Source organism: Fistularia commersonii, chromosome 30, assembly GCF_037954325.1.
Source record: "Fistularia commersonii isolate RoL2024-O1a breed Wild chromosome 30, RoL_Fcom_v1.0, whole genome shotgun sequence".
Classification (NCBI taxonomy): Eukaryota; Metazoa; Chordata; class Actinopteri; order Syngnathiformes; family Fistulariidae; genus Fistularia; species Fistularia commersonii.
This window is the reverse complement of record NC_141313.1, coordinates 7016324-7030828: the sequence shown is the minus strand read 5'-3', so window position 1 is coordinate 7030828 and position 14505 is coordinate 7016324. Positions and strand designations below refer to the sequence as shown.

The 14505-nt window shown below is 40.7% G+C and overlaps 2 protein-coding genes across 6 annotated transcripts in view; one reads left to right on the top strand and one right to left on the bottom strand.

Annotated features, from left to right (window-relative positions):
* The window catches only part of kcnq4 (potassium voltage-gated channel, KQT-like subfamily, member 4), a 51984-nt gene extending 44212 nt beyond the window's left edge, over positions 1 to 7772 (top strand). For 2 of the 5 annotated variants that reach the window (XM_086177989.1, XM_086177985.1), the window contains 5 exons: positions 951 to 1180; positions 1266 to 1365; positions 5879 to 6010; positions 6520 to 6658; positions 6953 to 7770. In XM_086177989.1, the coding sequence (XP_086034115.1) occupies positions 951 to 1180; positions 1266 to 1365; positions 5879 to 6010; positions 6520 to 6658; positions 6953 to 7156 (805 nt within the window). In that variant the 3' untranslated portion in view covers positions 7157 to 7770. Of the gene's footprint in view, positions 1 to 950; positions 1181 to 1265; positions 1366 to 5878; positions 6011 to 6519; positions 6659 to 6952 lie in introns of all 5 variants that reach the window. The other 3 variants (XM_086177986.1, XM_086177990.1, XM_086177988.1) reach the window with 3 other exon arrangements.
* Positions 7773 to 11966: 4194 nt separating this feature from the next.
* cfap300 (cilia and flagella associated protein 300) lies at positions 11967 to 14505 on the bottom strand. Its single transcript, XM_086178110.1, has 7 exons — positions 14381 to 14505; positions 14188 to 14269; positions 14045 to 14099; positions 13779 to 13936; positions 13516 to 13688; positions 12952 to 13018; positions 11967 to 12770 (listed from the first exon to the last, which is right to left on the bottom strand). The coding sequence occupies exons 1-7, from the start codon at positions 14488 to 14490 to the stop codon at positions 12639 to 12641; spliced, it is 777 nt and encodes a 258-aa protein (XP_086034236.1). The 5' UTR covers positions 14491 to 14505; the 3' UTR covers positions 11967 to 12638.

The window sequence follows — 14505 nt, the reverse complement described above, 5'->3', positions numbered from 1 at the left end:
TCACTCTTCCCCATTTCCCTCAAGCTACCCGAAGCATTTCAATTTACTCGAACGAAATGCTACCACTAACATCCTTTGACTGTTTAAATTTTTAATTTAAATGGCCAGCTATAACCAATGCACGTGCACACACCCACGCGCGCACATACACAAAAAAAACGCCCGACTAAGAGTATATCATCGAAAACATGCGGGAGCAAAGGTCTTGGCTAGAATTGCCTTGTGGTGCATGATGTCTGCTTTTCCTTATGGATCCGTGACAGTGTATAACATGTAAGTGGCTACAGAGAAGGAGCAGTCTCGGGAGCATGCTACAACAGCAGCATTAGGAGGAAATCTGTTGGAGGGAAGTAGCTTTCCTCCTGTAAATAGAGGATCTCACACTCTGCCTTGTGTTGTTGTGGGAGGCAAAGAGTACTCAGTGACATGGCTATTGTGTAGCTGCACTTTGAAGCTGATGTTTCGATGCTCACTCGCTCCGTTGAAAGTATTAAATAAGCATGTTTTATTCTGACGGTAGCCGGAATATTCTGCCCTCCTTGCATCGCTTTAAGTCTCGATTCAGGTTTCGCTCTGCTTTTGCTGAATCAGGTGCTAGGATAGGCACATTAAACAAATCCTCGGGCCAGAATCAGTTTTATGGTGAAACTTAATCCATGACGGGTCTGCTAGTCTCCTCATCATTGTGACAAAATGTGAATGTTTGTGCCTGTTTTGTCTGCTTGTTGATGAGCCCCTGTGCATTTCATATTTTTGTGTTTTTTTGTTTTTTCACAATTACTAACAAAATTCTCTTTAACAAGCCCAGGCTTTCCCTCTGCTCCCAGGCTATTAGAGCATAAATTCCATTCAGATCAATGAGATGAACATTCCAATCTCTGAGGAAAAAAACACCTTTTATTGTCGTGTAATCGCTAAAAGATATTTGATTGTCTTATCTTCGTTGTCAGCAGTAAATTAGGATTCCGGGATCGGATCAGGATGAACAATTCCAGATCATCCCAAGCGATTCGGAACAAGGCTTCCCCTCTGCCGCCTGGCTCCGGAGTCAGGCACTCTCCCAGCCAGGAGAACGTCCCTGAGGTCACCAGCCCAGGGAAGGTTCAGAAGAGCTGGAGCTTCAATGACCGCACACGGTTTCGCACCTCACTCCGCCTCAAACAGCGACCCCCTGCAGATGGTAGGCAAGACTAACGCACAGATACAAATGCTTTTGCGTAATACTTGAAGATGTCGAAAAACATCTAAATTGTGACTGTGTCCAGCAGAGGGTTTTGGGGAAGACAGCGCGGAGGAGAAACCTTATTGTGATGTGGCCATGGAGGAAGTAATCCCTGCAGTGAAGACACTTATCCGAGCTGTCAGGTAACTCAGCACAGTATTAGTTACCAGGAGGGTGTGCAAAGTCTAGAAACCAGGCCAGTCCTTAAAAGTCAACCTCTCTGGTTGGGCATTTCATTCCACTTGGATGTTTTCACCCCAAGTGGCAAGCAGTTTGTCATGCGATCGTCACAAGACGTTAAGCCGCCGTGTAAGTCCAGCCTCGGGCTAAGGGGTAGGGGTGGGAAACCCTGGAGGGCAAAAGTACGTCTGGAGGCTACATGATGGACTTCAGTACGCGTGAGATATACTCGAGGGGAAGGGTAGAGCCAGTGTAGAGTGCAGGCTCTCTGGCTCTCTGACCATTCCAACATGCCGGTGACTTTTTCATGTTGTAGCATGTGTGTGTTTTTTAGCCCGTTGACTTGGATTTGACACTGTGTTGGAGAATTTACCATTTTTTTTGACAACTACCACTGAGACACTTCTATGAAAGGAAATGCCATTGATGAAAAGGCAACTCCTCCTGAAGGCCTCCTGAAATGAGATGAAATAATGCTTGGCATAGTCTACTTTCCCAGAATAAGAACGACCAAATGATACAAAACAAGCTATATAAATCAATGTTGCTTTAACGTTAGTAAGCCTTCAACCTCCTTTTTTTTGTTTTCACTTACACAGCTCTTCACTTCCTCACCTTTTTGTTTCCAAGTCCTTTACATTTTTTACAATGTTCAGTGTCTTGCCCAAGGACACATTGGCATGTGGACAGGAAGAGCCGGGGATCTAACTACCAACCTTCCAAGGGGCTACCGCTCTATCAGCTGAGCCACAACTGGCCTATTTGACTAAAAAAATCTTGGGAAACCCTGTAAGGTATTGTAGATTCAGCTGACGGAGGGGAGATGTCAAAGTGGAAATAGACCCCTCCTGCTCTAGGGTTACCTCCCCCATTTGACCTTGTCACCCAGCAAGCACAGCTCAATCAGCTCCATCTCGCTGGAAGTGTCGCCATAAGATGGAAAAGAAATGATTAAATACACGGAAATATCACTGAAATGGAAGATTTGCAAGCAGATATTATACTTGGCAGTTCATACAACACTGAACCACTTTGACCTCTTCAGGCACAAAGTAGAACTACCTTTTGAAGGGATGAAGTGTGTGATACAGTGGACTTCTTCATGCCAAATGGACATAGAGGTTTGCAGGAGGCTCTATGTAACTGATAATCCTGTTACTTCACAGAGCCTTGTCTTGAGAACACGGCAATTGAGACATGTTATTAGTAAGAATAGACATCTGTGCTGCTTGTGCACCTCAGCTGCACATCCCTGGATGTATTTCAGCGGAGGAAACTATCAGCATCTCTTGTAAACATGAAACCTGCAGCGCATCCTCTGGTTGAAATTCGTGTTATTTTCCTTTTTATCAATCTATTGAAATAATAACGCCTGCGCAGCTTTGCTTTGTAAAGTTATCGCTCACACAACTTAACCTGAAGGATTCTCTTTTCTAACTGAATTACAACTAACTCATATTCTTCTCCATATCCTCTTACACTTGACTCAGCAGATAGCTGCGACTTCAGCTGCTTTGTGCTACAGACAATAGGCGAGGGGGGTGGGTTCTATAGATAGTGCAGGTGGGTAAACAGCAGGTGCTCCCCTGCGTTCACGCTCACATTTGCACGCATTGTTTCAGCAAGTTGTCGTGATTGATGTATATAAAGTGCAGAATTTTTCATCAGTGCGTATTGCTGAGGCCACACTTTCGAGAGGGAAGTGTGTTTAATCAGCATCTGGATTAATGAGTGTAGCGTAGTCTTTTAGTACAGTTGGATAAGTGGAGAGAAAAGCAGCATGGTGAAGTGTTAGCCTCCCATTTACGACTGAAATAAAACCATTTCTGTGTGTTTCCCCCTCTGAAGTGAAGTATGGACATTCTTTTAAATTGTCAAGTACTATTACTGCAAAGATATTTTACTTCATGAGAAGTTAAGGGGTGACTTTTCAAATTAAAAGAGCTATTAAAAATTAAACTAGGCACGCAAAATAGTGATAATTTCACTGATGATGACCAAAGGACCTTCAGGAGTGTCTTCAAAATGTGGTATTTAGACGTCTGCTCACATTACATGACAATTATTAATCTTGACAGATCAGCATTTCTGAATAGCACCAACTCCTGGCTACACACTTTGATTGAAGTCAGGTTTGAATTTTGATTTGAAATTTGGCGGGAAAACCACAAAGATGCCAATGATTTGCTCGTCTGACCAGTCTTGGTTTTGATTTCCGTTTTTGGACATGAAACATGAAACTTCGTGTAACATGTATGACAAAAGAGTCCCTCCTCAAAGACCTTTGCGGGTCAATTTGTAAATATATAAGCCATAGCATTACTGATGCATATGTAGAGATGAAACCTCGACGTCAAGCGTTTTTGCAAAATTCATCCTGGTGCCTCTGCCTCTCCAATCCCCATATGATGTTTATTAATCTTTATGATAGACAAGTTACATTAGCATGGTTTTATTTTTTGTCAACTCAAACCAAAATCAATTCCACAAAAAGCCATATGAGTGTTTTCTTCCTCTGTGGTTTACATGTGATCCTCTACCCAGTGACAATCATTCTTTTTTGTACAATGTCAGCTCAAGTGTTTTGAAACTCACCACGCTCATGCTGTTATCTATGAGTGATTGAATTCACTTCCTGACTGCGTATTATGTATCCTATATTTAGCCCGTAAACAGTCGCATCCACACTTTTTGGCTCACGGCGGTTTTGTGTCAGCACCGCGTTCGCTTTTAAGCCAAAGATAAAATCTTTTCATTGGAAATGACTGAGAATCAACCTTTGCTGAATTGGGAAAATATTTGCTCCAGCTCTGAAAGCACTTTGAGGTAACAAAGAAGAAACTTGCTGTCCCTCCAATCATTTTTATGTTTTTATAGTTTGACCCCCTAACATTAAGAAGGTAGAATATCTTCAAACTGCCGGGGACTGCAGCAGTGTGGCAAGAACTTTTCTGGGGTGAGAGGGAGCCACGCTCGCACTGGAACCACGTGACGCAAAAGCCATTTCTGTGACTGGGAAAGAGAGTCAGCATTTCTAAAGAAAGCCATAGAGGATTCAAATCAGAAGCCAACCCCCCAAATTTCCTCATGCTTCTATTTTGCCCTCACCTGAGACCCACCCTCACCAAAAAAATCTGCGTCTTCCTGCAAAATAAAGAAAAGGCTGGCTGTAGAAAAAAAACAACAAATGCAGGCGTCATCAAAAAACAATGCTGTGTGAGGGGGAAGAGAGAACCGATGCCTGTTTCAGCACCAGCTGTAGACCACCACTCTTCCTCCTTTCGCTTATCCTCTGCTTCCCTCGCACCCCCTCCTCACCTTCTTTTCGGCGCTGCACAAACCTGGCCATTCGCGCGTCCCCGATAAAAGCAAGAAAGGCAAACCTCGACAAAGGTTATGGAAACTGACCCTCTCACGGATTTATTTTCCACCTGCTCTGTTTTAGCCCGCGTCTGCACTTGTATTAGTGTGTACCATCTCCAAATGTGTGCACGCAAGTCAGCCTTCATTTTATCTTCAATTATCCAGCAGTGCAAATGTTTGCTTGCATTCTCTTTGATAAAGCTGAGCATCTCTGATGTCCCTCCTCCTCCTCGACCTTTGATATGATTTATTTTTCCCTACCTGTGAAAGGGGTATTGCAGTGGACTTAGTTATCTGGGAGAGCACGGATATTCTCCCTCACTCACTCTTCCATCACTCTCAGCCTGAACAAAAAGGTTGATCCAGCACATGGATCATGTTTGTTTTAGTTTGTGGAGCCAGCATCTCTAGGCTGCCTATCACAGTTCCGTTCCTATTAGAGATATGGAACTGACAGACCCATCCGGTCACTCCTGCACGCACGCGTGCAATAAACGTTCACTTAATTTTTCACTTCCTCCGCACCCTGAATCATGTTCGTACGATCGGAGTGACTGACAGCCAGGGAGGTTACTGGCGGATGTGTCTCAACATTCCTGAACGTCTCCCCCACAGAAGGATCTGAGTGGTGAGGATGAGTCTACGTGCAGGGAGCAGCTGGGATCCACCAGCAGGCCCAATATGGCTGTCATACTGACAAAAGAGCAAAAACAGGTGGAAGTACTGATAGAGGTTTTTGTGTGCTGCCCATTACTATCTGCAGATTTGTAATTGCTGAGGCAGCGAGAGAAGATAGGCAAATGTCCCGGGGAGATGTTGTCATCATCACAATATATCCGCATGGTTTGGTAGCGGGTGGTTTTCCCCAGGTCCCCTCTGCGACGCTGCTCTTTTAATGAGGCTGTTTGTGAACGATAAGGTCACTCCGACTGTAATTAATCTTATTATTCTTGGAGTTGCCTGCGTTGTATGATAGCTGTCTCATCCCTGCATTTTCCCCAAAGGTCTACTGTATGTGCGGATATGAAGATGTGCAGTGAAGCTTTCTAAAGGTACCGAGTGGGGAGTTAAAAATAGATCTGGTATGTGTGTGTGTGTGTGTGTTGTGTACAGGATTTTGAAGTTTCTCGTGGCCAAAAGGAAGTTCAAGGAGACGTTACGTCCCTATGATGTGAAAGACGTCATCGAGCAGTACTCTGCCGGACACCTGGACATGTTGGGCCGCATCAAGAGCCTGCAGATGCGGTAAGTCTGAAACACAAATGCAAGAAGATTTATGGGGCGCAAGCCCAACTGACATTTCCTGCATTTTGATTTCACTTTCCTTTTTTTATTTTTTGTGATCCACTATGCTATTTGCAATCCTTATTATACTTAATATTATCTTTAAACTTTTGATATAGCCCCACAGCGTTACTAATTCTGTATTTATTTTCAATATTCATTTATAAATGTATGTTTTGTCACTAATGCTTTGATATCATCTTGTATTATCTAACTACGATTTTTTTCTTGCACCAATTTGTTGGCATTTTTAGCATTCAATTAAAATGAGCAACAGATTATTCTGTCTGCACTTTAACAGAGGACTGATCGATCATCGATGACGTATCTTGTTTTTTCCAAAAAGAAAAGGGTGAAAAAAGAAGTATAATGTGCACAGACATCAGTACCTGCCCAGCCCAGCCCTGACAGTGCAGTGTTTCCTCAAAATATAGGATTTATTATAATGTGATATTATTATATAATATAAGGGTTGACCAGATAATCGGCCGAGGGGCTGTTCAAGCTGATAAAAAGACACGCCCCGAAAAGGGAGAGAAGACTCCACCAGAACTGGACCCACTGGATGAGCTAAGCATGATGGGACGTGTAGTGAAAGTGGAGAAACAGGTAAGAGATTATCAGTTTGCATTATATTCTAACTTTCCATTCATTTCATGCAGATGTGAATAAGATGCAAATCCTATCCTATGAAATATCAAAATATCAATTTGTCAGGTTCTTCTGCACATCAGACTAAGTCTTCTATTTCTTTATTAGTCGTAAATTTGTCAGTGAAGTGACCTGACTGATATGTCATGAACATGATATGTTTCAAGGCATTAAAATAAATATGTAAGAAACTGGACATTGGTGATCTATGGGAACATTTAGATCATGTGACACTTCTCTGTCTTCTTGCAGGTTCAGTCCATTGAGAACAAGTTGGACCTCCTCCTTAACTTCTACTCCCAGTGTCTGAAGAAAGGCTCATCCCACTTCACCCTCTCCTCCCTCCTGGACCCAGACCTGACGTCCGACTACCACAGTCCCACGGACCAAAGAGACCTCTTTCCCTCCGCCAACACACTCAACATCTCCCAGTCTGAGAGTGGCAACTTAGAATGACAGTGAACATCAATGCTGTTTCAACAGACAGGTCCCTTTATATTGAGTCTTCCAGCCTAATCTAGGTCCCTCGGTTCTCCTGTCCTCCCTCTGCTCACAGTCAGATCTCAAATTCCTCCCCTCTCTTTCCTCAAATGAATGTCTCCAGAGCTGACGTGGCCACTAGATGGCTCTACTGGTCAAGAGCCTCAGCCAAAGCTGCTCACCAACACGCCTCTCGGATCACCAGATGAGGACGGAGGGAGGACAAATGAACAACTACTTGACATCCGAACCACTTTTCTCCACATCATGCACAACGTGAATCTCATTTCCAAGCTCTGACTCATCATAATCAGACTCCAAAAAAATATTTGTTTTTTTTTTTTCCACATACTTAATTTTTTTTTTTTTGTCTCAGCCACTTGAATTAAGTGACTGTCGAGAATTTTTTGATTCAGTTGACAAAGACAGCTCTGCAAAGTGCCGTGACTCATTTGTCCAGCAACTTGCTGACACTGACATGGCATCACATCACAATGCTCAATACTGTGATGAATGTAATTCAACCCACAGTTTTGTTCCTTTTGTTTTGTTTTGCATTCAGACCACCAAAAAAAAAAAGAAAAAGAAAATAGGAAGCCATTAAACTGACATAATCTACGCTGCGGGACCTTGCCAAGCCACCAAGCCATCACAGAACATCTGCCCAATGAGTACATCCTGGTTTTCTTACCCAGATGTGAAAACAGCTGGAAATATGAGTCGGAGTGACTGACAAGCACTATAAATGATGGTTATATTGACCTCCATCACTTGTCTGAAAAGTTACATCTCCAACAAGCCCACAAGCAAAAAATATATATATCTATATGACTATTTTAAATTGTCATAATTAATAAGAAGACTTATCCCGTCTTGGCATTGATGTAAGGAATTTTCTAACTTGTCGGGGATTTTTCAGACTGAAATCTCCCATTTTTTTCATCTACTGTATCATGGGTACAATATGAGCGTTGAAGTTTCAGAGTTCACAGAATACCTCTGGAGTATTTATGTCAAAGTCACTTCACTTTTTCATTTCACTTCTATTTTCCTGCGTCAGATTAAAAAGGAAATCTGACCTTTAAGAGAAAATAAACTGTCCCAAATATAGTTCTAATGAAATTCAGCAAATCAAATATACCCCAGATTAAAAGAAACATCCCTTTAAAGTTCTTGTAACTCTTGAATCATTTATCGATGCATTTGTAAATAACGTATTTTCAGTAGATGCTTTTGTTTTTATTATTTGACGAGTTGTTAAAGCTAATTTATTAGTTCTGTGTCGGTAAGCGCTCCCGGCTACGGCCGTAAGGGGGGGGTTCACTGAACAGCTTGAATCAAAGCAAACATCTGTGTACTGTATGATTTTGAATACTTCATTAATTTCTGGCATTTTAACCTCTTTGTTTGGCTGCCTGTCTTTAAGGCGTGCATGTTCCTCGGACAGGATTGTAGATCACGATCTCACTGATCAGACACACGTCACGCTGCTCGACATCCTGCACATCAACCCTCAGGTTAGGTACACCAGTCTTTTTGGGCAGTCAGAACTACAGACTTTGATTTTATAGATGCCTTTGAGTCGTGCGGTCTTCAAGTATGATACGTTAACCTTCAATCAGCAGCTATGGAGATACTTTTTGGCCAGTTTTTTTGTGTAGTCTTTCCATCTGTAAGATGACCAGGTCTAATGTGAGAATACCAGGCCCTTTTCCTTATAAATTGCATGTGTCTTAGGGAAATGTTTCCAGCCTCTTCAACATTCTCCTCCACACAAACATGCAGGGTTGGTGTCGGTCACTGTCTTTTCCTCTCATTGTTACTGACGTTCTTCTCTAGCCTGATTACTTCTTGGAGCTTTTTCAATCAAAGAAAATAATCTGTGTTTTTGGACAAAACTGGAGAGTGTACACACACACACATACAAAAACACACACACACACACACACATACTCAAACAGGGAGCGAGAGAAAGGTTATCATTAACTTAAATATGTTGGCACTTAAAACACGACTTTATTCGTTCAAATAAGTTATCAATTTCAAATGAGTACTTTACTGTAATTTATGCACTCGATTTACCGTAACATATAATTGCTGATTTATGTTTTGTTTTTTTAATGATTATATTTGTTAGAACGAAATAGCAGATTTAAGTTTACGTATTTGATTTAGATGCAGTACAATCTTTGAATATACGCACCAGTTATTTAATCGTGGATGTCAAACAGCTGATCAGGTTCACGCACTGACACAACTTGCAGAGCTCATATGTAAATATTTTATAATTTCACCACCATCATTCAACACACTGAGAATACATTTGTGCTGTCCCTAAATGAGACTTTATTGGGTCCAGTCAAACTTTGTGACTCAGGTGCTCCATTTAAGCCAAACCAGGTCTTTAAACAGTGAATGTACTTCATTGCTCTAATCTGATCTACTCAGTAAAACTGTGGATCCATTTAGGAGCTGATGTTCTTGTTGCCAGTTACCTAAATAATATAGCACTTGAACATTTGCCACTGGAACCATTAATCTTCTGCATCCCCATCATAGAGAAATACCAGGCAGTATCACAGTGACATATCGGCAAATGCAAGGCATTTTAAGACCATACACAACCGTCAATACATCATCATTGTCACATGGAATGTTGAGCATCATGAAACTGTATGTGAGATCACTGTATTGCATGTTGTTATTGGTGGTGGCTCAAGTATTAGAACCTCTAGGACGTTATTTCCTGTAAAATCTCGACTGAAAGGAAATGAGCTGTGCCTTCGATGTCCTTGTTCCGTAACATGAATGCGTTACATTAGTCGCCTGTCTCAAATAATAACTAGAAGAGCACTGGACGTGCGCTCGGACCTCTTGCAAGGTTAGGGTTAGGGTCTGAAGATCACTTCTTTTATGACTAGCAGGAAAGCCCGTATTTAAAAATTGTATTTATTCCACTGGATCCACATTTTTAGAGGGTCCATAGTAAATCCCACACGTAGAAAATTGATATGACTGTAAATATGCCTGAACTTACTTAAAGTCCCTGTAATATTTGCTTATTATTAATAAGCATATTAAAGGCCTAAATTCTCTGTCTTTTTCTCACACAGTGTTAAGGAAGTGAAAAGTATGTCCTAAAATTCAGGGCCTCTCTTGATCCAACTCTCCCTGTTTCTGTGTGATTCTGCTTTTACATCAACTAACCAAATTGATAGTTTGTAGCAGGTGACAGTGGTGCTTTTTCTAGCTGACCCCATTCTAGAGATTTTTGAGGTTAATTAAAATATTTTGAGATAAAAATGTCCATTATCAATTTAGGATACTTTAGCAAAATTTAAATGCTGTCTAACTCCAGCAATTGCGGGCACGTTACCACTTAATAGTTGCATATTGGGAAGACATGGAACATGTAATGTTTTAAATGGCAACGAAAGTCAACCGATGGACTCGGGCCCATGACAGTATCAGTGGCACAACACAAACATATCATGTTGTGAGAAAGTATGAAAGACCTTGGATTCAGTTTTGTTGACAGCATAACTTAGATAAATAGAATTTCAACACCAGCTGTCACCATTATTCTAAATCAAACGGTTTGAGTAAGATGTCATAAAATGGATCAGACTTCCTTAAATGGGTTATCTGCAGCTAAGCAATGCTGATGTGCTGCTTCAAGGTTTTTTTTGACTTTAGAGATGACAAACTCATCATATTTTCCAACAAAAGGCCAATATTGACCATTAAAAACAGCCGAAAAAAGTATCAGTCAGACTTTGCTGCCTAGAATAGAGCAATATTTCGTATAAGTATCACACAGAGGACAGGTGTGTCCTTAAAGAAACATCATCACAATGGTTTGAAACATTTCAGCAAAATGAGTGTTGCGACCTTATTATATTTTCAGACAGTATTATTGTATTGTTTAGTAAATAGTTGTAACTCTACCCCTTGCATCAGTTACACGTGTCATAGCTGGAGGGTGGAGGTCTGCATCGTCACAGGAAACTGCAGGCATGTCTCCGCTTATAAGCACGTCACCTCGATGAGAATGGCTTCCACACAACTACCTCTGAGGCCACTAGGGAGCGCTAGTCGAGAAATCAAGTCAATCTGAATGTTATGCATGACTCAAAATCTGCACGGTCTTTTCTCTCTTCCTCTCTTTGTTCACCACGTTATCCCATCATTCACTGACTTGTTGCCATCAGACATTCCAGCTTGTTGCCCTTTAACTACTCCCTTAGGTGTTGAAATTGTTGAAATGTTACACAAACTCAACAAAGCAATAAGCAAAATGTTAACAGAACGTCTTCCAATTCCAATATATGTTGCTACTGGTTGATCGAACTTGGCGCTTATCAAAAGTTCTTATTTTCTAATGTGATGCACAGCTCTATTTGATTGTTTGAAAGAGATGCACATGTGTGTATCTGCTGAAAATAGAATTAGCTCACTTGACTAACTTATTAATTTATTTGTTTCAATAAAGCTCTTTGGACTGTAAGCCTTGTTTTGTCTTTTATAAACCTGTGTCAAGCAATACTGTAATGTTTTTAATTTGTCTGTTCCATGTTGGAAAAAAAATTACATGTGAGCACATTGCAGAAATTTAAAAAAAAATTTGTAGGAACTAATGAAGGCTGAAAAAAAAATATCAAGGCATGCTGCTGATGTACTGCTTCAATTTATTAGAGGAGGAACTGTAAATGCAACACTTTTTTCCTAGCCTTGTGCATTCACATAGGAGTGGAAGTCGCCATTAGTGGGAACCACACGTTAGAAAGATAGTTTATGGTGAGCATTTAATAGTGAATAATAGGTAATGTTTCAAATTAACCTAGATATGTTTAATCTTTCCGAAAGATTTTTCTGCCTGACAAAACTTTCCTCATTTTATGTGGTATTCAGATATGAAAGACAGTGATTTTCATAAAAACTTTAGATTTGATAGGACATGAAAAGTATTCCATTTGCAATAAAAAAAGAAAATTATACTTAATTTGCATTTTTTGGTAAAAATGCTTCAAGATGCTTCAGAGAAAGTCAGGCTAAAACATTGGCCCCCCACACATTTTCATCTCATCAAATATGGCCCTCTCTGCAAAATGTTTGGACACCCCTGCTCCAGTGTGGGAGTAGTGAGTCAGTGTTTACTTCAGGCACAGTTCTCGTCCAGATAGCATTTTGTTTAGTCACCCTAATTCTCTTTTGCTTTAATAGCAGGTGACAGAAAATTCACATTAAACCTTGGGCAGATAAAAATCTGAGTCAACATAATTGCACAATGATCTACACAGTTTATATAATTTGGTCTAATTTCTCCTTTCTACAACTGGGTGGGGGGAGGGGGCCAAAGAGGTGAGGGGGTTAATCTTAGCGTTTGAGTTTGCATTTCCATCTCCAGTATGTCCAACAGGAGACCAGCACCTTCAGAGAAGGCAAAACTGCCTGTCCTTCACAATGTCAAGTTTCCTACACCGTAACAATGGTAAAACAAAGTCACGTGTCTCCTGAATGGGTCAATGATCATGTAGGCAAATGTTTGCTCCTCCTCTGGTCTCCCACAGTACCACTGGCCAGACTCATCCTGCAGACAGTTGAAAATATTGGCTTTAAATGTATGATATCGGCTTGGTATAAATTCGATGATAATTTGGAGTGGATAGTCATTTGCTCACATGAGCAAAAGCCTCACTGTATCTAAGCATTAACTGTCTTGGGAGGGTCTGTAAAATAACTGGACACATTCAAGGACACTGAACACTTACACAAACAGCGACTTTGAGTACTGTGGAGACAATGCTGATCTTCTTTGTCTCTGGATCCTTCTGAACACTACAATAGAAAAAAAAAATTAAAACTGAACTTAGGAGTTAGCTTACTTTTTAGGGCTAGGCAATATATATATGTATATATATATATATATATATATATATATATATATATTGATGTGGATCGTCATCTGTTTGTCTTCCTCTTATATATTGTTGTTTACATGCAGGCACGGATTATTTGCTGGTTAAGATCTTAATTCTGGCATGCTTTTTTTCGAGTTTTCTAAGCTTCTTTCCCCATTTTCTTCTTTGGGTAGAGTTACTGTTGTTTTCAAAACTGCAAGAAAATAACATAAAATGACATTTCTCATCAAAATAATGAAGAACAACAGGACAATTGGCAAAAGCAAGGGTGATCCATATCCAAGCGCAGGAAAAGCGATAGTCAAAATGTAAATGAACCTGGTATACTATAACTGTTACACGATTTGGGGATGTATCGGTCTCATTGCTAAAGCTAAAACTACAGCTAAAACTAAGTCTTAAGTGTGTGCTCACCTAATCAGATCTTTGTAGATTTGCTTTGTGGTATTTATATATGGGTCTATGTTGTCCTCATACTGACAAAGCTCTCCTCCCAGACACAGATGTTTGAAAAGACGGAAGAGAAATTCCTCACGCTCACTGTTCCCAATCACATTGTAATGCTCTGAGTCCTCATCCTGCAGCATCTGGGAGTGCAGAGACAGGCACAGTCTGACATCTTGTCAAAAACATTAAGAAACAGACAGACAGACAGGGGAAAGTACACAGAAATTCACCTGTCTGAGTTCATCATATTCAGGGTAAACATCATGAAAGCATTTAACAATAAGACCAGAAGGTCTCACAATGCCACAGGAGAAGATTGGATCAAAAAGATCCATGGAGACCTTAGAACATGCCACAAGCTCCACGTCAACAGACACGACGGATTTGTCTAAAGAACATAGAAACAGAAAATGCCCCTGTGATCAGCTAAGCATATCAGACAGCAGATGAGATACCTTATATTTCTTTTCATAAATGATGAAGGGACGTCACATACCCGGAGGGATCATCTTCCTCAGCCTGGATACCACATTGTTGTCTCTGAAAAAACACTACAGAGAGTTTTATTAACTTAATATTTATTATACTTATTATTATTATTTATTATACATTAATGAAGTTTAAATAGGCAGTTCGAACCAGTGCAAACTGTTGACTATGGTAGGGCTGGAAACTCTGGTCGAAGCTGAAGGCCTGAGCCGAAACTCTCCCGAGCATAGACCTGAAACAGAAGCACCAGCCGTTACCACCCGACAAACAACTTATAACTTAACTAATAACACATTATTATTATTATCATTGTGATGTTTATTTTGGGTATATTCTACGTCACCATTTCATTAACAGCGTTAAAGTGGCTTTATCTTGGAGGAAAGGGAAATTTCTTGAAGGAAGAGGAGTGAAGGAAAAGCTATGCCCAAACTCGCACTTCTCCCCGGCCATGTTAGCATCCGTTGC